The sequence below is a fragment of the Rissa tridactyla genome, chromosome 14 (assembly GCF_028500815.1).
Source record: "Rissa tridactyla isolate bRisTri1 chromosome 14, bRisTri1.patW.cur.20221130, whole genome shotgun sequence".
NCBI classification, from domain to species: Eukaryota; Metazoa; Chordata; class Aves; order Charadriiformes; family Laridae; genus Rissa; species Rissa tridactyla.
Genome location: NC_071479.1, coordinates 10,125,318 through 10,151,859, shown reverse-complemented (window position 1 = coordinate 10,151,859; position 26,542 = coordinate 10,125,318). Strand labels below are relative to the sequence as shown.

General features: G+C 46.6%; 1 protein-coding gene and 1 long non-coding RNA gene across 2 annotated transcripts in view; one reads left to right on the top strand and one right to left on the bottom strand.

The window, feature by feature from the left end:
* Positions 1 to 26,542, top strand: part of LOC128917539 (uncharacterized) — a 105,443-nt gene that overhangs the window by 6,637 nt on the left and 72,264 nt on the right. The gene's annotated exons all lie outside the window — the stretch shown is intronic.
* Positions 1,100 to 24,040, bottom strand: TNFSF15 (TNF superfamily member 15). The gene is made up of 4 exons (XM_054220786.1): positions 23,592 to 24,040; positions 16,885 to 16,936; positions 16,207 to 16,254; positions 1,100 to 9,459 (listed from the first exon to the last, which is right to left on the bottom strand). Exons 1-4 carry the CDS (start codon positions 23,787 to 23,789, stop codon positions 9,032 to 9,034), a joined length of 726 nt encoding a protein of 241 aa, XP_054076761.1. The 5' UTR covers positions 23,790 to 24,040; the 3' UTR covers positions 1,100 to 9,031.

Below are 26,542 nucleotides of genomic sequence, written 5' to 3'. Positions count from 1 at the left end.
GCTCTGACCCTGGGAAATGTTGAGCTGCCTTTTCTGGGGGCCGCAACTGGAGCTGCCCACCCAAACAGGCCCTCTTCAGCTCAGAGATGAAGTTCAGGGTGCGATTCCTGCTGCTTAACCTCACCTGCCCTGAAAAGTTTCTAAGCTCTCTGGAATTAACAGAGAAAGGGAGATGGCCCCTGAGAGAGAGTTGACCCATCTCCGTTAGATTTTAGAAGAAGTCAGAATAACACCCGTCTTGTGCCCCTGTGATTTTAGCTGACACTCATGAACAAAATTCATTACTGTAGAAAACAGTATTGTTTTTTCCCTTTGGTTTTACAGAAAAAAACAATTTACAGGGTTGGTCAAATGGATCCTATTGGGAGAATTAGGAATTTTAGTTAATCCACACAAAGTCCTAATTTCTGAATCCTATATGCTGTTCTGCTCCAATGTTCTGAAATTCTAAAGACATCTCAAAGCACAGTGAGGTTTTACTAAATAATCTTGTTGTTGAGCAGAAAGCAGTTAAAGGGGAGCTTTACATTCTAAAGCAAGGTACATCATCGTTGGGATGATTTTTTTGTTTGGTTGTTTTTTTTGGGGTGGTGTTGCCAGTGAGAGTTAGGTGCCCTTAAAAATTAAGATGATATTCAGCTATGTCTAGAGAAAAAAAAAATAAATCTGTATGGAATTGAAAGTTACGGTCCAGGTATAGTCCCTGGAGTGAAATTCTCTAATTAGAGCCCACAAAATAAAGGCTCATGAAAATGTCTGAAACTTGTCCTTAGCACTTAATTTCACTGGTCTTGAAATGTTAGGATTATATAATTTTCTGCACGTGTATTCTGTATGTGTTTAATAGCTTATGTTTAAAAAAACCCAAACCTACAACCCTATACATCTGAGAAAACACACACGAGATGTAATACACAGCATGCTTCAACCACTTCGGCGCCGGTAAATGTCTGCCCTTCTCCATTGTAAATATGAGCACTTGGTGGGTGCTTATTAGAAAAAAGAAAGACTCAGGGATAAATAAGAATCCAATGAAATGCTTTTATTTTTTTTCTTTAAGACACTAAGCACATTTTAAAGACCTATTTATAAACTGCATTGTCAGAAAGCATCAAAGCTATTTTCTCAAAGAAATAGCTGTTAAGTATAACAAATCTAAACTTTATATCATGATTTTTTACAATTTCTCATACATAAAATTAAGACATCTATATGTACAGTACCAATAAATATGCAGCAAACATTTTCAGTGCCTTTTTGACGTTTTAATATAAAACTCTACAATCGATGAAAGAACATATGTTGACTTGTGCAAGAATGAGGGCATCTGGAAAGCTAGTTTAGTTCATAATTCAGCAAAAAACTCACATGCTCCTGACTTATGGTGCTTAATAAACCAGGTTATAACTTCCCAGGCAATGTCTTTCCTGGTGTTCCAAAGGATTTAGCACTAATACTTATAAGGCAAAATGAGTTTGGAACTGTCAGCGTTGACAAACTTGGCTCCTGTTTTTGCCCTTTTTGAAGAGAATTATACCTAGCTTTGGCACCAGGTCTCAAAAACAAGCCGAACAGCGGAGTTGTCCTCATTTCCTTTGAGAACCTCTCTGAGAGATGCTGAGTGTGTTAGAAAACATGTCCCTTATTTGGCTGCCTGTCCATCAGCTGAAATTTTTATAGCACAGGACCTTCCTGTGAGTGCAGATGGCCTCCACTTCATCTCAGCTCGTGCTCCATCCTGCAGGATGCTTAGGAGACAAAGTCACCATGCCCTGCCAGAGGGAGCTCAAAGCTCTTCCCAAAAGCTGGATGTACTAACTGGGACATTGAACTTGTCCCCTAGTCAAGAGGGACACAAGGAAAAGGTGTCTTCATGTAAGAGCAAGGCTGGCCAGTAGCAGATCCAGCTGTGGTTGGGTGTCTTGGCCAACAGATGAGAGCTGGGAAGGTTGAACTCTTGTGGGTAGTGTCCTACTCTGCGGGATGAGTATCATGGAGTAACAACTCCACTGTTTGAAAGTGAGGTTCTCCCTTCCCTCAAGATTCATATCCACGTATATATTTGTTAATACTAAACAAACATGGGGATGACACCCAGTCAGTAGCTGGGCAGCTTTATCCAGCCATTGGAGAAAGGGAGTGCAATGCAGCTATGGCTTTCACCGAGTGCTGCTATTATCTTACTTGCATTTAGCTAGAAAAGTACTATATGCATCCCTCTGCAGCCCTGGGAGAGAAGCACCTCTGTTATCCCCACCTTCCCTAGCACGTGCAGCCTTTCAGAAACGTGCACCTCTTCCCCCTGCCTCGGTAGAGAGGGAGCTTAGAAATTTATTGAGAATAGACACCTTCTGTATAATTAAAATTAGGCAACACGAAGCACAATGCTTGCTTGGAGGGACTGTATGTGCCAGTGTATTTAGACCACAAAGGAGATGTTAACTCAAGCTATTACCCCATGTGTGCAAAGCACAGGGTAAAATGGCAATAAAACAAGTGAATTCTGCTTAGCTCAAGTTAAAACAGAAAATAATAATAGCAATAAAATTATAATTTTCTTTTCCTATTTTTTTTAAATGTGAGGTAGCTATTGGATTTAAAAATAAAAAAACCAAAACCAAATAATCTTTTTGGTGTTACAGGAGAAAGTGGTCTGATTCCTACTGTCTAATTAACTCTTGGCTGATCTACAGAGGCTGCTAAGAAAGCACCTCAGGTATTGGCAAGTGGCTGGAAGCCAGGGTAAACATATGTTCCCCATCAGGTTTTCAAGTGAAAACCTTCCTTGAGGCAGAGCCCTTAACCAGAAACCTCTTCTGAAGCAATTTAAATATGATAGTCCGAGTTCTAAGCCAGGAAAACAAAAGCAATGTTGGAAATACAAAATAATACGCTCAATGGGAGAATGTTTCTCAGTTCTGCTAGTGGAAAGAAAGCTTTTGCATTCTTGGCAGCAGAGGAATTGAAGATAACACCACCCAGGATAAGAAATACATATCCAGCGGATGATGCTATTAAGCTGAAAGTGTAAGGACAGCAAAGCTCAAGCTAGAACAGAACTAAGCGTGTGCAGAGCTCTGCTGCCTTCAAACAAGGCTTTGACCCTCATTTGGCCAAAATTTCCCAGCTGGGTTATGCCTGGCAGCCTGGAGCCGAGCAATTGGAAATATTCAATTCCCAAGCTGCCAAGATGCTCTTATGTACAGGTGTAGACAGGGCAAACCTGGCTTTTTGGCAGGTGGTGATTTTTCAAATAATGACTAATCTGTCATGTGTGATAACGTGGCCCCTGTCTCCCTTGGGTGCTCGGCGGGGAGTATCGCTCCCCGACGCAGCACTCTGAAAGTACAGTTACGATGCAGTTTCTGATGAGCCCTGCTTTTCCGTAGGACTTTCTTTTTCACAATAGATTAGGACGTAACAAAAAGAGGGAACCAGCTGTTCCCCACGCTACAAAGAGGAAAAGGGACCGAAAAAGAAAATTGGCTCAGCCTTTACATTTTTGCCTTTTGAAATTCCAGTCTCTACAAGACCCCGGGGGAAAGTCTGAATCGGAGTTTGCTCTGGTGAGGGACCTCTAACCATGCATAAAATAACGATTGTTCACACGTTAAGACGTGACAAACCAGGTTTGTTATCCATCAGCCTCATCTGGCTGTGTTAGCTGGTTGCTCTTAAGTGTACTCTTTGGTTAGTGCTTTTGGAAGGGGACTGGGATCAGAAGTTGTCACGTTAGTTAACTCGCATTTTTATTATCATAAATAAACATTGGAAACAAGAAGCTAAGTCAGTTCTACTGGCAAAGACACACATCAGCACTGAAGCACAAGACAATACACAATCACTTATATAAAATTCCTTACAATAGCAAAATGCTATACTGGTGTCTAATACCCAGATCTGGGCAAAAATTCTTGACATTTTCTGATTCTTCTAAAGAATGAAATTTCACCTCATTTCTCTTCTGAAATGATGGGCCACTCAGGAGATTAATGAAACAAAGCACAGTGCGGTCAGTTATATCATACAGAGGTGAAAAAGGCGATGCCTTCAAAATATCCGTGTTGAAAATGGCAAGTGAATACCTTAATCCATTCCACTTGGTCTGTGCTGCAGTTCAGTACAGCCTGGCAGCGTCCCTTCGTACCAGGGGTCTGCCCATCCTAATATCCACTGAGCTGTTATGGCCAAAATCATCTCAGCAGCATCCTTTGGGTTATTCTTTGCCAAGGAACACACAACCTTCAGCTTTACACCTCTGGACCCTGATCCTGCCAACATACATGTGCTGGAGATGGTCCCTGTAAGTGCTCCTCGATTTGGAGGGATTGTTCCTACAGCGATGTAGTTGAGGGTAAACACGGGGAAAAACATTTTCTCGCTCCACTTTTAATTTGAGCAACGTAGGTTTTACTCCTCCCATACAGCAAATAGGAAAACTGAGCTCGCTTTTACAATGATACCCCTTGAGCCGCACGCTCAGGACTCAGCACAGCACAAGCGTATGTTGGTAAGATTGGAGGTCCTTATGGCTTGATTTAAATTTACTTCTGTACGTATACGGAAAGAAAGTTAATGCTTATTTACCAATACTTAGTTTTTAAGGGGAAAGGAAGCGGTAGGTAAGTGAACCTTTTTGTGAATTTGAGTTATATTTAGTGTTAGTTTTTTGGGAATCAAAGAGATTAGGGAAGAAGAGAATTCCTAAGAACTAAAATATTTTGATCAGACTTCATATTAAAAAAAAAAAAAAATCTGCTGCATTTGCTTTCAATGGTTTTGTTCTGAAAAGTGCTTAATTTTTAATTTTTTTTTTTCTTTCTGAAGAAATGCAAGGGTCAAAACCTGAAATCATAGACTTTTTAACTCATTTAGTATAAGCTGCCTATTTCACCCTTTTCTCCAACTTGGATTTTTTCTTATAACTGTTTTAGTTTCACATCCATCCAAAACAAAACACATTTTCAGTTTGCCCACAGACTGAAAGGTCACTTGTTCGTATGACCAGATTTCATCATCTTCTTATTCAATTAAAAATGCTGATGCGTATGCATTTTCACATCTCCAGAAATGATCTATGTTAAAGAAAGTTTTATAATTCAATAAACACAAATTTCTGAGAACACTTCTGTCCTTATTTAGCTTTGGAAAAATCTGAGAAATCCACAGCTTGGGTTCAGTCTGTTTGAGATGTTTCTCTTCAAGCCTGACCTCTGTCTCAGTTCAGTGGCTTTACTCTGACTTCTGTGGAGGAATATCTGACACACAACAGGGGCAGAATCAGCCCCTGCAGACTTGTTATATTTGCTGGTCACTGTTACAGAAACATTAATACCATTGAGAGGGGGAAAAAAAAAAGGAGAAAGAGAGAATTTCCACTAGGGTAGATGTGTGGATTAATATGCTTGCACCACTTTAAAACAAGTAATGCCAGATATATTACTTTATGTCATACAAAATGTGCTAAATGTGCTAAAAGCTGGTGTGTCTAACGAGGTGCCAAAGCTTGCTCTAACTAGACTAAAATAAATATTTTTGTGCTGTGGATAATGGATCAAGAGAGTCACACCTGCGATGGAGCTGCGGCAGGCATTCTTTTTTTTCCTTGTGAACTTTATTGTTAGTGTACAGTGGACACAAATTATGTGCCTTGTGGTAGAAAAGGCTCATTATTGCTAATGGGCTTCCCAGAATTTCTACGGAATATATATAAAAATACATGTATGTCTATGTATATATGTGGATATATACCATAGAAGGCTCTTTCATTGTATGCCAAATACTACGTTCACTACTCCTCTTCCCCAGACCTCATATTTACCATCATTCAGAGCACCAGGCACTAAGTGATGATGACTTGAGATACAGTTTTTACAGAAATCTGCTGCACAAGACTCGGGATTGAGTTATGGCCTCAGAAGAATGCTACATCACCTCGTTTGTAGAAATAAAGAGCTTTCTGAATTTCTGTAACTGTCTCTGAACAGCTAGAATTTGCACTCCAATTTTCTCCAAGGATAAACCAAATTCATCCAGTATAACACTTCACAGAAGCTTTCCTACCTAGTTGCTGAGAATCACCTGTCCTGGACAGGTCAGTTTTAAGTCTTCCCTTTGTGAGATTTACCATGTTGTTTTGTGTGCTAGTCGCCTAAAATGCTCTATGCGGTGGTCTGCAAGAGCTGCTAGCTTCATGTTCTCGTGAGTTCAGATCCTATTTTGAGCACACAACTAAGGGATCAGAAGCTCAGCACTCAAAGTGAGGTGTTGAGGGAACACTTTAGAAAAGCTGAGATATAGAAAGTCTTAGGGTTTCCCAGAGAATAACCTTGTCTTGAACTGCCAAGAGAGCGAGATTTCACCAGATTTTACTGTGGTCTGGGGGTTTCTCAGCAGTAAGGCTGAGCCCTTCCAAGGGCCCATCCATCCTTCCAAGGACCTGGATGACCAGACACCCTTTCTGAGAAGTAATGAGGCCAGGTCATGTTTGCTAGGTACTGATATGTGGGGAATAACTGCTCCTCTCTCAGCCAGTTTCAGCTTGAAAGAAAAGACTGAGCAGGTAGAGGAAACATAGGAGTGAGGACTTAAAGATGGAAGTGAATCTAGCTAACGAAGACACAAGAGGATGTTTTGGCCAAGAGTGTGCTGGCAGGATCATTACCTTTACTTTCTGCCATCCTAACCTATTTTCTGATGTCAGTTTTCTCTGTGCACCGGTGTGACTGTAAGAGAGAAGTTGCACGTAGAAAATCAGATTTGGACAAAGAGGTGTCCTGATACCTAATGGACGGGGCCAAGAAGGCAGGAAGGTGCCCATGGGAGAAGGGGCTGTCAAGAGGCCAGCTGAGATCTGGATGTGGGGAAAACAAAGCACAAGTCAAAGACAGGATGGGAAGCCAAACCCTAATGAGGTTTTGATGCAGGGACACTGTCGAAGTCTCCTGGAAGGGTGGTGTTGTATAGCAGGCCAACACCTGATGACTAGACTCAAGGAGAATCTGGACGCAAGAAAGAAACCCGCTGAGGATAGAAGGGGAGGGCAAGATGGAAATCTCCTTGCTTTTGTGATGTGTTTAGCACTGTCTAAAATAGTGAAGGTCTGAGACCTCCTATGGGACTCAGGCACTGCAGAATGGAAGGATGGCCAAAAAGTCGTCTTTTCTGAGATGATTTACTATATAAAAGACCTGCTAGGTTTAAGAGATGTAGTCATGCTGCCAGCATGAAAAGTGTTTACATCAAGCCATGAAGAGGCAGAGAACCTGGTGTAGCCTGGATTTCCCACATCCTACTCTGCTACTCTCCTCCCTTCACCCCCAGTCTGCCTTGGCCTTTCTCTATGCTCTACGCTTCAGCTGTGTTACTAACTTTTCCTCGTCAGCTCAAACAGATCTTTATACAGTAATAGTCTCCTGCTTGGAAGGGGCTTGCTGTGGACAAAGCAGCCTGGTCTCACTGCTGGTTGGGCTGCAATATCACACACGGTCTTTTGTAGCCGGTCTGTCTCCATCAGAGAACTTCTCTGCCCATTTGAGATACAACCCCCCATCCCCAGTGCTATGTATTCCCCAGCCTCAGTGCCTCCCTGACGCTGACAGTGTGCTTTTGGGCCCCTCCGTGGTTTTAAGTGGAAACATCAACTAGGCATTCGAGCTTTGCTGTCACTTCTGGCCAAGAAGTGGAAACTGGAGGAAGTCCCATGAGGTGAGGTAGGAAAGAGAAAGAGTTGCAGAGAGTGAAGCCTGGCCATTGCAGAATGGCTGGGTGGTAGTTGTGAGACCTGGCAGTTAAGAGTGTAAAGTCCGAATCTACGAGAACATGACTTGAGCCATTGTCAGTGATGTATTTATTGCAGGAGAAGAAGGAAAGCTGGGGAATTTCCCTGAGAGACAATAAGGCCTATGAAAATAAATAAGTGCAAGGTGGGAAGCGAAACATTCCTGAGCTCTGCACCTGGCCATGATCGTGTTTTTTGATCTTTTGACCTTGTGTAGGGACTACCGGTTGTGAGCATTCACCCAGGGAAAGGCTGGGGAGTCCCTTGTGGTTAGGGGACCGCTGCAGCATTGGCAATGGTTGCAAGGGGGAGCACCAAGACAGTGATTTCTGTATCTGCACTTGCTTTGCATTAAACACAATGGAAAGCAAAATATTGCAGAGATTTTCTCTCAAAATGTCAGTGGTTGATTTAAAAAGTGTGGAAAATTTTGCTACGTGTCTGTCTCTGCCTCGTCTATTCTGTTTTTTCCTAATGTTAGGACCTGGTGGGGAGATTCCACTTTCATGCTGAAATAGAAAGTGTTTGTGTGTGTTCCCTAGAAATTTTACATAAAGTTTTGAGGCTGTATATTGACTTAAAGAACTGTAAACAATTTCTTAGGGAAAAAAGATTTCAAGTAGAATCTGCAAAACACAAGATATAATTTTAATCTACTTTACAGGGAAGTTGGGAGGGATTAATTTAGCAGTTAATTATTAATCTGAGCTTTATATTAGTGCAAAGTGCTGAGCAAATCTATTTGTAAGGAAATGATGAAAAGTAATTACCTTTTAGAACCGAGAATCTGAAGAAGGGTCATGCAAAACTATACTGGAAGTGCTGGAGAAAGTTCAAAACACTTTTTTGAGTTGAGCAGTTGTACATCAGAGGTGGAATTAGTGATGTAACCTAGCTGCAATATCCATGATCAATATTCCTATCCACGGGTATAAACTGTTCCTCCCTAGCTTACATAGTTTTGAAGAGTTCTCGGTTTTTACTTTCAAAAATATATTTTTTCCTCCAATCTGACTTTCATTTTTCTGGTTTTTTTCAAGTTTCTTTTTGGGTGTTTTTTTTTGGTTTGTTTCAATTCAGCCTGTGGCTTCAGCTTTCCCTACCCCTTAATTTAAGGCTGCAGGGAGCTGCAGGGGAGTGACAGCACAGAAGAAGGATGACAGCACAGAGATCGCACCCCAACGCGCGCCCACAAAGCCAAGGTCCCACCAGGGCCCTGAAGGGAAGCCCCCACCAGCTGCTGCCAGGGACCTACAGTAAAAAGGCACCAAAGAAAGTTTTGTGCTCCTTGGTGTAATCAACCAGCTTGATGTCACTAACATTGACCATTAGCTTGTCCCCTACTTCTAAGGAGACCACGGCGCCCAGATAAATGGGCTGGAACCAGCTGTTTCCCTTTTCACTGAGGGTCTTGGTGCCGGTCAGCAGCTGGGTGGGCTCGGGGTAACTGTCAGTGACTTTGGTGATGATCTCAGTGACAGAGTTTGTTTTACCGGACCATTCAATGGTCCCTCGGAAAGTGACCTGAGCATAGACATAGTAGTCCCCAGACACAGGTATCACCAGTGCGTTGCTGGAATAACTCAGGTTGTTCTTGGTAAAGGCCAAGCCTCGCTTGTCTTCCCACTGCAGGATGGGCAGATGGTTTCCCGTGTTCTTGGCGTTGTCTTGTTTCTTCACTGCAGGAGGAAGAGAGAGGGAGAAGAGGTGGGTTAGTTTGCTACAGCCAGGCACATATTGCTGATTGCAATGTGAGACCTCAACTCCAAAGAGCAAGCGATTTAAATAGGGTAACCAAAATGCTAGGACAGAAATGCGCTTATTTTACAGCTTGCAAACTGGGGACAATTGACTGCAGGCCAACTGTCCAGTGGTATTTTTGGAGGGTGTCTATAGGGTGTCCAGATCTGAGCAACAGGAGTGAAAGCCAAAGATGCTTTTGGAAGATCTTGTCCAGTGCAGGCGACCTGTGGGTACGCTGCGGCTGGATGTCCTGGTTGTGAGCCAGATCCTGAATGGTGAGACTGTGCTTCCTAAAGGCTGAGTCTCACGGCACCGTGGAGCTTTACCCTGCAGGTCCGGGGTGCCCTCTTACCTGTTTACGGAGTAAAAACCTTGTCCTTAAGTGAAACCAGTGCTGGGGCAGTTGTACACATGGGTACCGTGCCCATAGCTAATGGTTCACGGAATCACGGAATCTTCAGAGTTGGAAGGGACCTCTAGAGATCATCTAGTCCAACTCCCCTGCTAGAGCAGGGTTGCCTAAAGCACATCCCTCAGGGCTGCATCCAGGCGGGTCTTGAAAATCTCCAGAGAAGGGACTCCACACCCTCCCTGGGCAGCCTGTTCCAGTGCTCTGTCACCCTCACTGTAAAGAAGTTTTTCCGTGTATTTGAACGGAACTTCCTATGTTCTAGCTTGTGCCCATTGCCCCTTGTCCTGTCGCTGGGAACCATTGAAAAGAGCCTGGCTCCGTCCTCCTTAAACCCACCCTTTAGATACTTGTAAACATTAATCAGGTCCCCCCTCAACCTTCTCTTCTCCAGGCTAAAGAGTCCCAGCTCTTTCAGCCTTTCCTCATAAGGGAGGTGCTCCAGTCCCATAATCATCTTGGTTGCCCTACGCTGGACTCGCTCCAGTAGTTCCCTGTCCCTCTTGAACTGGGGAGCCCAAAACTGGACACAGTACTCCAGTTGTGGCCTCACCAGTGCAGAGTAGAGGGGGAGAATGACCTCCCTCGACCTACTGGCCACAGTCTTCCCTATGCAGCCCAGGATGCCATTGGCCTTGTTGGCGACAAGGGCACACTGCTGGCTCATGGATAATTTGCTGTCTACCAGGACCCCCAGGTCCTTCTCCTCAGAGCTGCTTCCCAGCATGTCCGCCCCTAACATATACTGGTGTTTGGCATTCTTCCTTCCCAGGTGCAGGACCCTACACTTGCTTTTGTTGAACCTTATTAGGTTCTTCTCTGCCCAGCTCTCCAGCCTGTCCAGGTCACGCTGGATGGCAGCACGGCCCTCTGGAGTGTCGGCCACCCCTCCCAGCTTGGTATCATCAGCAAACTTGCTGAGGATACACTCTGTCCCCTCATCTAGGTCATTAATGAATATATTGAACAAAATTGGTCCAAGTATTGACCCCTGAGGGACACCGCTCGTTACAGGCCTCCAACTGGACTCTGTGCTGCTGATCACAACCCTCTGGGTTCTGTCACTCAGCCAGCTCTCGATCCACCTCACTGTCACCTCGTCTAGCCCATACTTCCTCAGCTTCCTAATGAGGATGTAATGGGAGACAGTGTCAAAAGCCTTGCTAAGGTCAAGGTAGATGACATCTACGGCTCTCCCCTCATCCAGCCAACCCGTTATAACATCATAGAAAGCTATCAGATTGGTCAGGCATGATTTGCCCTTGGTAAATCCATGCTGACCACTTCCAATAACTTCCTGTTCCTCTATATGTTTGGAGACGACATGAGCGTTTGGGGCAGTAATAAGAAATACTAAAGCATCATTTTCTTCATTAGAGACAGATTGCAATTATGGTCCTTAGACACTACTGTCCTTGCAAAAGTATCACAAGGATCAGCACGATCTATCGCCAGGCACCGAGACGCTTGAACTTCTCTTCCTGCCAGGTTGCTTCTGAAGGATGTTAGGGTTTGTTAGCCCTTGTGTCAAGCTTTTCTCCCTCAGTGTTCGTAATGAAATCTTTTGCTGTTGAATTGCCTTTGGTTTACCAGTGTTATTTGATTTTACCAAAAACTCAGAAGGCCCCACTGTGCTTCCAGAGGCCCGATTCCAAAGCAACACATTGTATTCAAAACCATTTTTTATCTCAATTTTGTTTTCAAAATGCTTTGCTGGAACAAAACACTAAACTTGGTGTTAGCCTCAGCTTTCCACCAGACTTTTCTCCCAGTCTTGTAATTAGCTGGTTACAAGCAGAGCTCTAATCCAGACCTCAGCGTTAGTCTGAGCCAAGCCGAGGATGCTCCCCAGGCTGCAGGGGTCTCAGGGGAAGAATCAGGGAATGCTGCCCTATTCCCTTCGCCTCTCCCCCACCATTGTGATTTCTCTCACAGGACAGCCAGGAGAACAAGCCCTAGTAGTCAGAGATTTTCCTGCAGGGAAGCGAAAGGGTTTTCTCCGCTCTTTCCTGACTGCCACGTAAAATTGTTGTGGTAAAACAGCAGCTGAAGCAACGAAACGGAAAAGGATAAAAACCATTAAGGTTCTGCCAAGTACTAAAGCAAACCCAGAATGTTAATGTTAAAACGCTGAGAGAGACTGAGGCAACTGATTTCCAGGAAATAAGGCTATTTTCATGAGCTAGAGTTAATGTTTAAAGTTGATTTCGATTCAGTATTTGGGGAAAGGGTGTGTGTGCACAGGCAGGAAGGCAAACTGAATGAACGCAAGGGAAAGCTTTGAAATTCTCTTGGCAATAACCATTAGGTTTATCCTGGCTGAAATGAGGTTCAGAAAAACTTGTGTGCTCAGTTCCCAGTGGAATCCATCTCCCTCTCTTTTCTAGCAATAAATAATCCGTAAGGAGGCAAGAAGGTGCTAGGAGTGCTATTTCTTGCATATTCTCCGAGTAGCACAACAAAATAATGGCCTTTTTTTCAGGCTGCCTGTCAGAGCTGCTGAAGTATCAAAATCTTTCTGATCTTTCCCCAGGAGGCAAAGTGCATGAGGAGAGTATTTCTGTGTGGGAGAACGATAGACAGGGATTGCGATAGCAAGCCAAGCCAAATTACAGAAGTATTATAGGGACGATGAGGCTCAGAGCCAAGGGAGCTTTGCCTGATACGGAGAGAGGGCAAAAAAATAAAGTGAAAGTACTCATGGTCTGCCTTCATCCTCATCTACCTCTTGGGTGTCTAGGGACTGATCTGAGTCCTGGCACAAAACTAAAGTGGCATTTGGGTCACTCTGAGGTTTACAAGAGCTTGGAGTAGTACCTCTCGGAGATCAGTTGGCAGCAGATGAAATCTTGTTTGAGATGGGAAGGATCAGAAAAGATCAGAATATTGCCAGAAAATGTTCTGGGCTCTTTTCCATCTTGGGAATTTTGGGAGAAAATTAAAGAGAAGCTGCATGTGAAATATTCTTTTCTGTGTACAATGACGCATTTAAAATGTCAATGACACTCCATTCTTCAATGTTTTATATAACTTACAGGCATCTCAAATGAAGTACATGATTTCATAACTTCTAGAATTAGGCAACCGTAAATTTTACAGCTATAACCTCCCTTTTAGGATAAAGTTCTCTCTATCGATGCTCTCTATTTTCAAGTTAATTAATTTTCCCCATGCTTTCAGTACTGGTCAAGAGGAAAAATGCACGTTCAAGTGCCGTTGAATACAATACAGCTCCTTTTCTAGCAGCAGTTGCAGTTTGTACGTGTCATTTATTTATTTCATAAATATATGGAGCTACACTTCCTGGAAATATACCTATTATGCTAACTCTTGACGTAAATAAAATCTGCTTTTAATAAGGGATCATTGCAACAGTTCCTTCAACTTTCCCGTCCACTACAAATTTTTGGCATCCCTTGCGTGTGAAATTACTTCTCCTTTCCTCAAATCCCTTTTGCTTTAGTCCCTTGCTGGAGAATCCCTGTTGCTTGGCAGCTTGGGGTACATTTTATGGCATATTGCTGAACTTGTGCGGTCTCTACAACTCTTATCCCTCGCCGGTGTGGGAGCCTGATACTGAACACTGCACTCTGAGGCCAGACTCCTGGAATCAGCCAGAGATTAGAGTTTGAGTCTCTTGTCGTAGTAAAAGCTCTTGTACAACAGCTACTGCAAAGTCCCGTGGCTGCAGGCTCTCTATTGCTCAAGATTGTGCCATGGGAGTTTAATAACTGCCCTTAAAAACTCATTATTTCCAACAATCAAGTGGAATCTGAAAGTGATGCTCTACCCAGATTTAGTGGAGCACTCGGATGCCGTTGCAGCACAATAAGTGCTGCAAGTCCTCGATGGGGTTTCTGCAACATAGTTCATCCAGCCATGCCACAGGAATAGGCATTCATCTGCATCTTGACCAGAAGTGCAGCCAAATAAGTCAGAGAGGGGATGATGGCATGGCCCCATCCCTGGAGGGGTTCAAGGCCAGGCTGGATGGGGCTTTGAGCAACCTGGTCTAGTTGGAGGTGTCCCTGCCCAGGGCAGGGGGTGGCACTGGGTGATCTCTAAGGTCCCTTCCAACCCAAACCATTCTATGGTACAGTCAGCACCAAATATAAATTAGTGCACAGGAGAGAATGGGGATGGAGAAAAGTCCTATCTAGGTATTCCCATGGATTGTGCCATTCTTCTCTAGCTATAGCCACCCTGGGAGAGGAGATCTTGATGCCAGTTTGGATAAGTTCAAAACGCTCGGTGTGTGTTAAAAAGGGCCAAGAGCAGGTGGGAAATTCATCATAAAGAAACAGCGACCAAAACATTGAGTCATTCTGATACTGCTAATTCAGTAGTGCATTCCCATGAAAAGTGGCTAGTTCTCATCCCTCTCATTCCTCTGCTTTCACCTTCAGAATATATATGCCTAAAACTAGAAAAAGAGATAGAATAGAGATCGGGAAGAGATTTCCTACAAGTGAGAGTTTGTAGTCTACCACCTTCACTTTGAAAAAGGTGCCTGAGGTGGGGGAATGTAACAAAGATCTGAAGATTGATTATTCCTTTTTCACTTTCTATGCACAAGTCATGGTTTCTGAGAAGACCAGGGTGGCACCCAAGAAATTATTATGCAGCAAGTTTAAAAGAAGAGGAAATCTTTTCGGACTGTGATGCACCATTAAGCTGGGGAACTCACTGCCCCAGGGTGCAGCATCAAAAATATGCTTGGGCTAAAAAAAGATCAAAGATAAAGTCATGGAAATTAGGTTCCCCGATGGCTATGTAGCGCAGCAGCACGGGTGTGGCCTTTTTGCACAGAATGAGATAAAAGCCCCTTAGTTTTTTTCCTTTTCATGCTCCTTGCTGTGGCCAGCAGTGACTGGCCCAAAAAGGCAGGTTGAAGAGGACGGGCACCACCCTGGGGAGACTGCTCAGGAATGATGGTGAAGGAATTTTTGCAAATGGGGGACCTGAGGAAATTTGAAGAAAACTGCTGGGTGCTTCCCTGCGGCAAATGGACTTTTGTGCAGCCCAGGGAATTTCCCTTCAGCAGAGCTGGGCTGCAGCTGCTCTTCTGAGTCAGCTGCACCGGGAGCCTGGGGGTCTCTCTGCCATGGGGGGACTCAGGGGAAACAGAGAGGCTTACACTAGCAGACACGGTCCTTTTGCTCTTGCAAACTTGCGCTTAAGCAAAGATGCGATTTTAAACAAGGACACGTCGGTTTTGGAGCTCTAGCAACCTGCGTGCCCACGGGGATGGGACCAAGGAAGTGCGTTAGGAAGGAGCTTGGGGATTAGGGAAAGTAAATTATGCTGGGAAAGAAACGAGCCCTGAAATACTGATTGGTTTAATGCTGTAGGTGAATTTGTGTGAAGCATCATGCTGCTTCTCGCACGCTTCAAGTTACTAAAGTGCTCCCATGGGACAACACACAGGGTGTTGGGGAAACCTCTGCAGTGAGCTGTAATTTTTAATTGCCTGAGGTCAGAGCAGCTGGGGAGCCGTTCAGCACTCAGCTCCGGCCACATGGGAACCAGCCATGAACCTTTTCCTCTTCTCTGGTAATACCTAAATATTCCAGGTGGGTGGAGTTGACGAGGATGGGGAAAGGCTGTGGTTTAATGGCAGCTACACCTTCAAGGCTGAGGTGGCCTTGCAAATGCTGGTGGCCCCTCGGGAATATATGGCAGCCCACCCTGCTATAGCACCTTCCTAACACAAGATAAGGGCTTGGAGGGGTTCAGCTGGACATAACTCTTCCCTTGCTTTCTCTGATGCGAGTCAGAGATGATCTCACTAAAAACAGGGGTCTATTTGATGGTAATACGGTAGCCCGAGACGGACCTTGCAGAAAAATAAGGGCCCTAAAATTGGTCATGTTTGACCTGATTTTGCTCCAAAACTGGTAGTTTTTCCCAATTCACTGCTCCCTGAGGGCTCACTTGGGCTCTTTCCACTGCCTTTTCTAGGGAATTCCTCAGATCACTAAGATACCCGACACCTATTTAAGTTCAGTTACAAGAGCTGCTCATTCAGTGAAATAAATGGCTTGGAAAAATTGGCAGGAAGAAATGTTTCTGTCAGCTACCTCCTTTGTGGGCCCTTTTCTACACACACAGGCTGCAGTAAATCTGTGGTGGTCAACAAGGCAAAGCTGATGATTATTTTCCCCATGTTTCCTGCAACACCTGATCCTATTAGACGCATATAAACCAAGATTATTGAACTGCTACGGCTGCCGTAATACCCGTGGGAAAGGCTTCATTTGTGAACGAGCATTACCTGTCAGGTGCGCTCTTGGCTTTTCTGCACTGGAAAGTGTATCTGTAGCTGAGGGGAAAAAAGAAAAAAAAAAAGGGTGTAAGGTCATTTGCTGCTATTCAGGTCAACAAGATGTGAGCGGTGATCGATTGTCCAAACCACGACATCGATGCCGAGGAGGAAATGTGCGCAGCCCCTTCCCATTTCTGCATACGTTTGGGTCAGGAGTCATTTGCCGTGATTGTTTAGGGGCACTGTCGAGATAACAAAATCCCTTTGCAAATAGCTTCAGGCCTGCTGCGGCATCGACAGTGCACATCTGCGGCAGCGTCTTAAATTGCTGGAGGGTGAATGGAGGGGAGATGTGGTGAGCACGGTCACCTGAATCCATATTTTTGCACGTTTGGGGAGTTATCCTGATCTTGGAGAACTGCTGGGGAGGTCTGTGCCCGCACTAGAAGGAGTGAGCTTGCACAGCCCCGGGGTTAGAAATGCTCGCACCTTTGCTCCGGACCCAGTTATCTCCCTGCATCTTATCGCCCAGGTTTGCCTCCGTCTGCCCCGGCTTGTTGGGCTGGGGAAGGATTTGGGTGGTGAGGGCAGGCGGGTGGGAGTCTGCCAGGAGGCTGCTGCGGCAGCGATTGCAAAACCTGGGTAAACAAAGGTGCTCGGGACGGGGGAAAGGACTGGCAAACTTACCGGCGCTTACTGCCCGCTGCTTCAGAAAGCGAGAGCCCCTCTCTTCTGTGACCTGCGGGAGAGATTTGCAAGCGGTTAGCTGAGGGCTGTGGGGTGTGCCGTACCTCCACACAGGGCCTGCTGTGCGTTATCCCAGAAAATGGAATATGCTACAGTAATATTATCGAGATCAGCTAGAGCTTTTATGTAAAAGGACAAGCCCTGACAGGGCTTTGCTTCACCGCAAGAGTTTTCTGCTGTTTGTTTGAAACCGCCTGCATCTCTGAAAGGCTGCCAGGGACAGGGCCTGGGCTCCTGCGGTGGTTGCGTTAAACTCCAGTCTTGTTGAACGGCTGGACAAGCCCTTGGCACAACTGGGAGAGGACTGACAGAGTGGCCAGTGTGAATGAGCCCTCACTAGCCCTCCTTTGGGACAGTGCCTCCCTCCAGCACTGCTGGAGCACCTCTGCTGCTTGGAGACTCTCCTGTCCCTCAACTTGTGCAGAGCAAACAGAGAAATGTGGGTGATTCTTCCCCGTCTCAAGACTCAGCAGGTCTGAGTCTTTGCAGGCACAGAAGTTCATCCGTAAAGCCAGCGAAGAGACTAACCGAGGGGTATCAGCTACACCCGCTTTTCTCTCTGCGTCTGTGTTATTTCGCGCTGTGAGTCTGTTGCTTAGGTCTGTCCGGAGTGTTGGGCAGCCTCCTTGGAAGAGGGAAAGGAGCTGAGCAGGTCTAGAGCTGGCAGAGGGTGAGCTCTGCGGCTCACTGACTCTCCGCCAAGGGCAGGCAGGGCCGTTCTTGCCTCTTACGTTTTGCTCTAGAGCCATCAGCAGCACGCTCGTAACACAGCCCTGTGCCAGCGTGCATTCGCATGGCAGCAGGGCATGGCCCAGGGCCCTGCCAAGTGGTTCTGACGTTTCAGTCGAGCGGTTCAAAGGGAAGCTGCTCCCTGACACGACCAGGGCTGGCCCTTCTGAATCACACCTGGGCATGGCCGGTGCCTTCTTGCCAAGTGCCAATCCTTTTACGGCAGCCTGGAAAGCAGCAGGGCTCCTGACCGGAGGGTGCTGGCTCTGGATCCGGCTTCCCTGGGGCGTGAGGAGCATCCCTTACACCCTCCCCAGGGCACGGTTCATTGTGGGTCGATGCCAACAGCGCGGTTGCAGAAAGCGGAGAGTCTGGGTTGTGCAGCCAGCGCAGAGTTGACTTGTCAGGGCTGTCGGGAGCCCCGATCGCGCAGCGTTTGTCAGGAGCTGACGTGGTATGGTGTGTTTTATGGACAGCTACGATAAATGCACTGAATAGAGTAAACTGCCACCGATCAGCTTGCAGCTAGGGTTTGATGCACGTTGCTGACTAAACAGGCTGAAATAGTGTTAGCACACAGATGCCGAAGCTATCTCCTGCTGGCTGTCTCTCGCACAACTTCAGATACTTCAGGAGAAGTAGAAAATAGATAATTTATATTGGCCAGAGGAAGGGAGAGTATTTGTGGGAGAAGAGTCAGGGTTTGGGGCCTGCTAGCCACTCTAGTGAGCCCAAAGATATTTTAATGTTTTACTCGCAGTAAATATCCACGTGCTTCTGCAGAAAACCGTAATTTCTAAAATAGTTGCCCTAGTGTGATGCAAAACAAATGGAGAAGGAAAACTACAGGGAAAATGCTCATTTTTTCCCTCCCTTCCCCACCTGCACACACATACCGAGCCCAGCCACAGAAGTCTGCTGCTCTGCAGGAAACGTCATCTCGAAGAGACGGAGGGGGAAAGCTCGGTGTGTGGCTGACAGAGAAACGGTGTCGGCGCTGTCAATGAGATGGCTGGGCCTTTCATTATGACTAATGACTTTCTCCAAGATCCTGCCTGCTTGCTGCGATGCCTAAACATGCCTGTACTTTTGATGTGACACAGAGTCATAGCCAGGTGACTTTGTCCTTCCCCTGGTGGGACGCACAAGATCGGCGTGGAGGATTTCCCTCAAACACTCCCCCTTGCTTTTGGCCAGATGTATGTGCCTATGAGTACATTTTACACCATTATTTATGTGACACTTCCTACATATTTATCAAGTGACACGTTTTCTAACAATGCTAAGTACTGCAATGAGCTACAAACCAATCACAAACCTACGTTTAATCACGTACCTTGGGTGGGACTGTTTACGTATTTAAAGCCTAACTTCTGCCGAAGTGCTTCATATAAACTCAGATGTTGCAACACAAACAGAGGTGATGGAAAAGTGGGAGGGATATCAAGAAGAATTCTGCTTCCTTATAAAAAATAACCCAAATAATTTCGACTGAAAACTGGGAAGAAGCTTTTTATGCAACCTCAATTTCCTTGTTTCTAGATAAGGCCAGATGGAAACTCCAGGTGCAGGAGCTGCATTCATAGATGCTCAAGGATAGTGTGGTGCAGTAGATAGAGCAGGGTGCTGAGAGGTGTGAAGTTATTCTGTTGCTTGGCAAAAGTAATTTTTTTTTCCATAATCATGCTCTTTGATAAGGATACAAATCTAAACTTCCTATAGAAAATACTTTAGCGCTAGTCAATGCTACGTAATCACCAGGTATTAGTAATATTTGTCCCAAATAGGCACAGGTGTTGTACACTGATGGCGCAGATGAGGTGGTGAGGGAGAGCTACGCAGCATGAGACAATAGACAGATCATTTACACAATCAGTATTTTTCTCTCTTGCTTAGCTGTGATTCTGAAAAGTTCACAGCGTGGCTTCAATTTTCCCTGTGGTTACTGTGGAGAGACCGTAACCACCACTGAGTGATGTTGAAAATCCCACCTTACAGCTGACTTGCAGAAAAACGACATCCCGGACAACCAGCTTTAATTACCCTGAAGACTGCGGTATGCAAAACGCTTCTATATTGTTTTGATACCAAGAATGTCCAAAAGTCCCATTGCGTTTATATCCATATATTGCTAAAGCCGAACGGAAGGGCTGAACATCCCCCATTCACACGCTTTACCTCTCGCACCTCCAGGAGGGGCCGGGGGTATCCGATAGAGAACTGCATGGGAAAAGCAGCTGGGCACTGCAGGCAGAGAGATTAATAAGCAAAATATCCCAGGCACCTCCATCCACTTTTAGCACAAGACGCTATTTTACAGGTAGGGTCTCTGCAGGTCATACACGGTTGACAGACCTGCTATTTTGCTTGCTCCAGAGATGCTGCATGGCCTGGGCTGGGCGTTTCTGGTAGGGGCCTGTCCTGTGCCAGGTAAAACTGGCCTCAATGGGAGTATTTCGGCTGGGCTCCAGTGCCCAGTGTGAGCATGTACTCAGGGCATGTGCTCACTGGCTTCTCTGCCCACGAGGACCACGTGCATCAAGGAGTAAAGGCCAGTCAGGGTTTTTACAGCTGCTGGCTTTTGGAAGGGGAATTCCACACACCTAGGCATAGGTGGAATCTCACTGCTCCTCTCCAGGTGTTTCTGCATCGCTGCAGATCAGGAAGCCATTTCAGGTTCCCTTTCCCATTTGGGCAGGCCGGTAGGGCTTTGGCTCTGCGTGTTCTGGCAGCTCTTATCCGAGCTTTGTTGCTAGCTTTCTGGCTTCATCCTTTTGGATGGGACCCAGGTGGAGCTGCTAGGACTTTAACATCCCTCCTGTACTGCAGCAACTCCCTTCTCCATTGCAAGGTTGACATGGCACACAGGTTCATACGCAATCCTTTGGGCACATTTTGGAATTTCCCTTTATGCCGCTTGTGGTCCTGCCATGCCAGGGATGCCACAAAAATAAGCCCCAGTACCAACATCTCCAGGCCACGGGACTTGATGCTCTGCTGTATTGGGCTAGGTGAGTGGGTCGCTAAGGTAGCCAGCGATGCCCTCCTGGCTGCTGTGCCCTCCCCGTGGTAGATTTGCACACTCAGAGTGAAACTTGGCTTCCTTTTGGGGAAGGATGCACAGCAGTCCTGGCCCCTCCTCTGCAAGGGCACCACTAGAGCCTTTTATAGAGTTCCACCTAATAACACAAGCCATGTGTTACTGCTAAAAGAACCCTATTTCCTCACCTTGCTCTGTCTTGAAGTGCAAAAGAAAGTAATTTCTATTTCCAAGAGAGAAGCAGTGTAGGGAGCCTGGAAGGTGTCAAGGGAAATCATCATTGGATTGGAATTATTCATGCAAGACGCGTTATATCACGAGAGAGAGAGAGAGAACTGGTGGCTCACACGTGTTGCTGTAATGACAACACCCTGCTTTTTCCTGAAAGGGACATTTCCAGAGGAAAAGGTGGGTTTGTATCCCTTCAGAGGCAGAATGTGACACCACGTGCACCCACACGGGAGCAGAGATGAATAAACTGCGTCACCCCGCAGGCAAATCGGAGAGGCACACCCCTGTTGCACAAACCTTCCCCGGCTCCCTTTCTCCTCCTCCTTCCTCCAGGAAGGACGGGCTCAGGAATTTACTCCATCTGCTTCTCACCTGCCCAGCCGCCGCTCGAGAAGCTGGCAATCATCTGGCGTGTGTGGGCTGAGCTCTGGTCCCGGGGCAAGGAGAGGGCTCCTCCCGTGGGCCCGCTGCCGCAAGGGTCAGCAAACGAACACGCGTCTGGTGCAAACTTGGGTCTGTCCAGCTGCTCCCAGTAACGCCCAAGGCATCCGCACCCCAAAACCAGTGCCACAGAGAGCTCTGGCACACACATCTGGTCCCAACCTAGTCCTCCCGATGTGGGCTACCAGTGGGGCACATGAGAAAGGCACCCTTTAGCAATCCCGTCCTAACACTTCAAATGCAAAACGAAATGCAAAAAGACATTTTCTTGAGAGCCTTTATGCCCAGAAACGTTCCCAAGGACTGAAAGAGCCTACAGCCATGCTGAGCCACAGGACCGAGCACCCGGGCTTGGCCCGTGACCTGGCTCTTCGGGGAATTAACAGAAAGCACCACCGGCAGACAAATCCTCCCACCTGCGCTCTGCTGCTGGACAATGCTGGCGACACAGTCAGTCCCCGGCAGAGCGAATGAAAAATTCAGAAAACGCAGGACGCAGCTGAGTTGTAGCCGGGCGCTCCACCCACGGGGCTTGGCACCGAGGCAGCGGGCGGCCCGCCAGCCCCCATGGCGTTTCTCTTCCTCATTGGGACTCGCAGAGGCTGTAACTCATCCGATCACCTCGTTACATCACTGTGGGAATACCACACGCTAACGATTTACTGCACATGCATGGAAATACACACTAGTGTCGCCCAGGCTGGAGCAAATCTAATGGCTTACGTCGTGCTTTTCCTCTTAAGAAGCCAAACCCAGTCACGAAAATACTTTGCTAACTCTGCCAACAGAGTCAAGAGCCAGGAATGCATTACTCCGACCAAAAAGGCTAACGTTTTATTATTATTTCACTCGTTTCAAGAACTGAACTGCTCTGCTCTGTACAACCTCGCAGGACGCAAACAAAGAGCAATGCAGCTGAGACTGTCCAAAGAGCCTCTTCCCTCCGTGTGTACCCACTAAATAGCAGTAACAGGGTCAGTGCAGTAACACGCACTTTTGCATGGGCAAGAAATGGGTAGATTTAATAGCCTGAGGTACTGCGCTAGGCGGTATAAGCATATATACTTATATAAGTATTTATATATATATGAAGGTATAAGCAGGAAGCACAGAAGACACCGCACCCAGGAGCTGGCATCTCTTGGGTGCGAGACGTCGGCTGTTCAGGCTTGAGGTCAAACGAGGGCTGACAGGTCTCTGTGCTGCCAGGAGCGCGCATGCACGTGGGTAGAGCCCTCACGGTCCCTAAACATCCCGAGGCCGAATGCGCGCAAGGTTAGAAATCTGCCTTGGGGGCCACTTACTAACACTGCTTTCCTTTGCTGTTCCTAAGTGAGCATATAACAAGTTGGGGAATGTCAGACCTGGGGCTAAAGTTCAAACCTTAATTCTTCAGACCCATACTCAGACGTGCTGCCCTTCTAGCATGGGGCAGTCCTGCTGAATTCGTGGTCTACCATAGAAATAGGCACTTGTCTGCAGTCTGGCGCAAGGAGGAGTGGGGTGGCATAGAAGAGCATTAGAAGCAGCCGCACCAGCAAGCTTGTAGTTCAAAGCAATTTTAGCCATCTGCCAGAGGAGAAGAGCCAAGCAGATCCCTGGATCTAAAGAAAGTTTTGATGAGGAGTAAAAAACGGGATGCGAAATTTAGGGTTGGACTCTTTAATCATCCCAAATCATCTCTCTGCGGGAGTTTGCATAAATAATACACAAGAGCTGTAGCTGTCTGCCCAGTGGTGGCTGATGGCACTGACCCACTGACATCAGCAGCTGAAATAGGACGCTGGGAGGGGAAGTCGCAGAGTTAACCCAAAAGAAGGGAGGAAAATGAGCCATAGCATCAAAATCTGGCTCAAATCAGTGGAGAGACACTGATTTCCATCAACTAGCAATTTTTCTTAAGTGTCTCCTGCAGTATGTCAATAAAAGTTTTAAAGTCGTACATTGTGCTGTGACCTTAGTGAAATTAAGAGAAGAGGAACAGAAACCGTTAGTTAAAAAGACCAAACGATAGTAAGATTTATCCCAGGCAGATTTGCTCTGCGTAAGGAAGAAGGAATGTATCAGCGAGTTTCTTGAGTTCCTTTAAATGTGAGAAAGTCATAAAGAAAATAAAAGAACCAAACAAACCCAACCCTGGAGACGCGAGACGTGGTACTTTCCTCCTCGTAGGGTGGCAGGACAGAAATCTTAGTCAGTCTCTTACCTGGCCGGCGCAGGAGCTGGGGTCTCTGAGGTTTCCAACCAGCAGGTAGGCAGTGGGCAGCGCCAGGACCAGCACGGAGAGCAGGCACAGCAGCACCGCGCACCGTATCCTCCTCAAATCCTCCCTGAGGTGCATCCTGGAGGCTTGGTTGGTCCCAGGAGCCGCCTCCTCCAGGGTTATCTCAGCCACGCGGTCCATGCCGGCGCCTGACGTACGAGCTGCTGCTGTTCCTGGATGGGAACTGGGAACGGCAAAATCTCCTGTGGCGTCTGCCCTGCATGGAGACCCCCATTAAATAAGAGCTGCCCCGAGTGTGGGAAGGCACCGACACACACACACCCTCCCTCCCAAGGAATGCACCGCCTACAATAGAAACCTAGCTCAGGGAAAGAGAGCACCGCGGATCCCCGCACTCCCCGAGGTGCCTGCTGCATGTCTCCGTCTGGCTTTTTTTCCCCCCTCGCCGTGCAGAAGGAAGCTAGGAAAGTCCCAGTGGGTGGAACCAGGATAAACCCTGCTGCTGGGCTGGATAAGCTTGAGAGCTTTTTCCGCACGGCAAAGGGAACATGAAACCAATGGGAGTGAAAGTGAGAAGCAGGGGGAGAGCGAGAGCGAGTGGCAGAGGCGAGCGCGCGGTGTCCCGGAGCCCGGCAGTTTCAGCGCAGCCCCGGGAGAAAAGGGAAGAGTCATTTAGGGAAGGCGAGGGTATCACAAGCCAGGCCAGGAAGGGGTCCGATTCTCTGAAATGTTGCTTCATACCTACGCTTTAGCAGAGTGCAGTGGGCTGCAGGTTGCTCCATGTCCCTTTTGTACCAAAGAGTGCGGGGACAGGCCTAAAATAGGGTGTTCTGCTCCTGTGGAGGTTCATCTTCTCCAATCTCATTTTAATTGCGCTTTTACAGGAGCCTGTTATCACTGCTTGGAAAAGCTTTGACTCTATTGCACTTGGGAAACATTTATGTTATCTTACTTTATTGATAGTTGCTATGTGTGATTAAAAGGCCCCGCTGCCTATTGGCAAGCTCAGGAGTTGCTCAGCAACCGATTTGGGAGAAACGCACTCCGATGGCAGCCGATGGCCGGCTGGAAAGGGGGTCCCTTCTCCCCTGGTCTGCTGCTGGGTCCCCGCCGCGCAGCATCAGCCCACCCTCCCTCCTCCGGCCTGGGCAGGAGCGCTCAGCGGAGATGTTGCCATGTAGATTTACCCGGATTATCGAAATCAGAAATTTTTTCTCCCGGGAAAACATGGTTCTCACCAAAACTGAAACTTTCTTCGATTTATCCACGCGTGCACGCTGATGTGCAGAAACTCCTCCTTTTTCCCCACATAGAGAAACAGGGTGGAAACTTACTTATTTTTTAGTGAATGAGCAACAAGGTTTGGTTTCCCCCACCTCCCCATGAAACACGTTTCAGATTATTACAAAATAATACCAAAGAAAGAAAAATACATTTTCATGTCCCGGTCTGTCTGCTACTCCTTCCACAGACTCAGGAAGGGCAAATAATCAATAAAAATTCAGCCAGCTCTTATCACTTATTCTTCATTAATACTGTTAGAAATCTTCTTATTGCAATAGTCTGGTGTAGTTCTTGATACACTAGAAATCTAAAAGTCATGCTGCGAGCAGAAGGTGTCACTTAGGCAGTGAGAAGGAGTGAAGCTGTCAACAGCGGGGACAGGGAATTGGCCGGGGAAAGAGTAAGTGTGAAGCAGAAAACAAGAAATAGCAAAACCCAGCATGGTTTAGGGAGACGGGACGAGAGAGCTGGTAAAGCACCGAAGGACCTGTGCTCTTCTCCGAGCCAAGCCACATAACCCCTTTGTGACCTTAGGCTAGTAACTGGCTTTGTTTACCTCTCTCGTTGTTTATTTGTTTTCATTTAGGCCGTAAAACCTTTAGGACAAGGACTATTCTCCTTTTTTACAGCACCAGAGCTGATATCAGGGCAGGCGCAGCTCCATTTATCATGAACATAAAAAAAAACCCAATGGGTGGGAAGGTGTTGCTAGGATCGGTAGAAACAAAACTCATATTTTTGTGGAAGTGCTGTATAGAGCTGTGATTTTTATTTTATCTTATTTTAATTCATTTCATTTCATTTCATTTCATTTCATTTCATTTCATTTTTTCCTGGGGTCCCAGTTGCTTATTCTAGGGCAGAGTACTAAAAAATTAATACTAATATTTTGTCCATGAGTGTCAAAGCTGATTTTTCTCTTCATTGCTATTGCCACAAAATGCTTAATATGTATTCAAGGCATGTGCCTTACAAGCAGACAGGCAGATATCCCCAGTCAGCAGCCAGCAACCCCCACGGAGTTTGGTTTTTTTAATTTTTTTTCTATTTTCCAAGGAATTCCAGTGGATCCTGTTCTGAGTTAAAACATCTCCTAAGAGTTTTTATTGGCCTGAGACTTATTGCCGTGGTGTGTGACCTGCAAACCTTTGGCTGGAAGAGGATGAGTAGCCGGAGCCTCGGAGAGCGAGCGCTGGGCTCTTGAGATGAGACGGGAACAGGTTCACGCTCTTCACCTGGCGTATGGAGCCAAGCTGAGAATTTGCTCTTAAAAATCCTAAGAAAAGAAGGAAAAATGTCTTTTTCCTCTCCAGAGCATGAGTCCATCTGGCACACAGCGTGCCTTTTACGTGCCAGGAGGTGTCTTGCATCCCATCACCGATGGTCCCCTTCCTGCCAGGCACCCCAGGGTGCCCCAGCACCCCCCAGCTCCCTGGGGAGCTCGGTGATGGGCTTGGTGACAGTGGGCTGGGACCAAGCAAGGGGACAAGAGGAAACAGCCTCAAGTTACACCGGGGGAGGCTGAGGTTGGAAATCAGGAAAAATTTTTACTCTGAAAGGGTTATCAAGCATTGGAACAGGCTGCCCAGGGAAGTGGTGGCGTCACCGTCCCTGGAGGTATTTAAAAGCCGGGCAGACGTGGTGCTGAG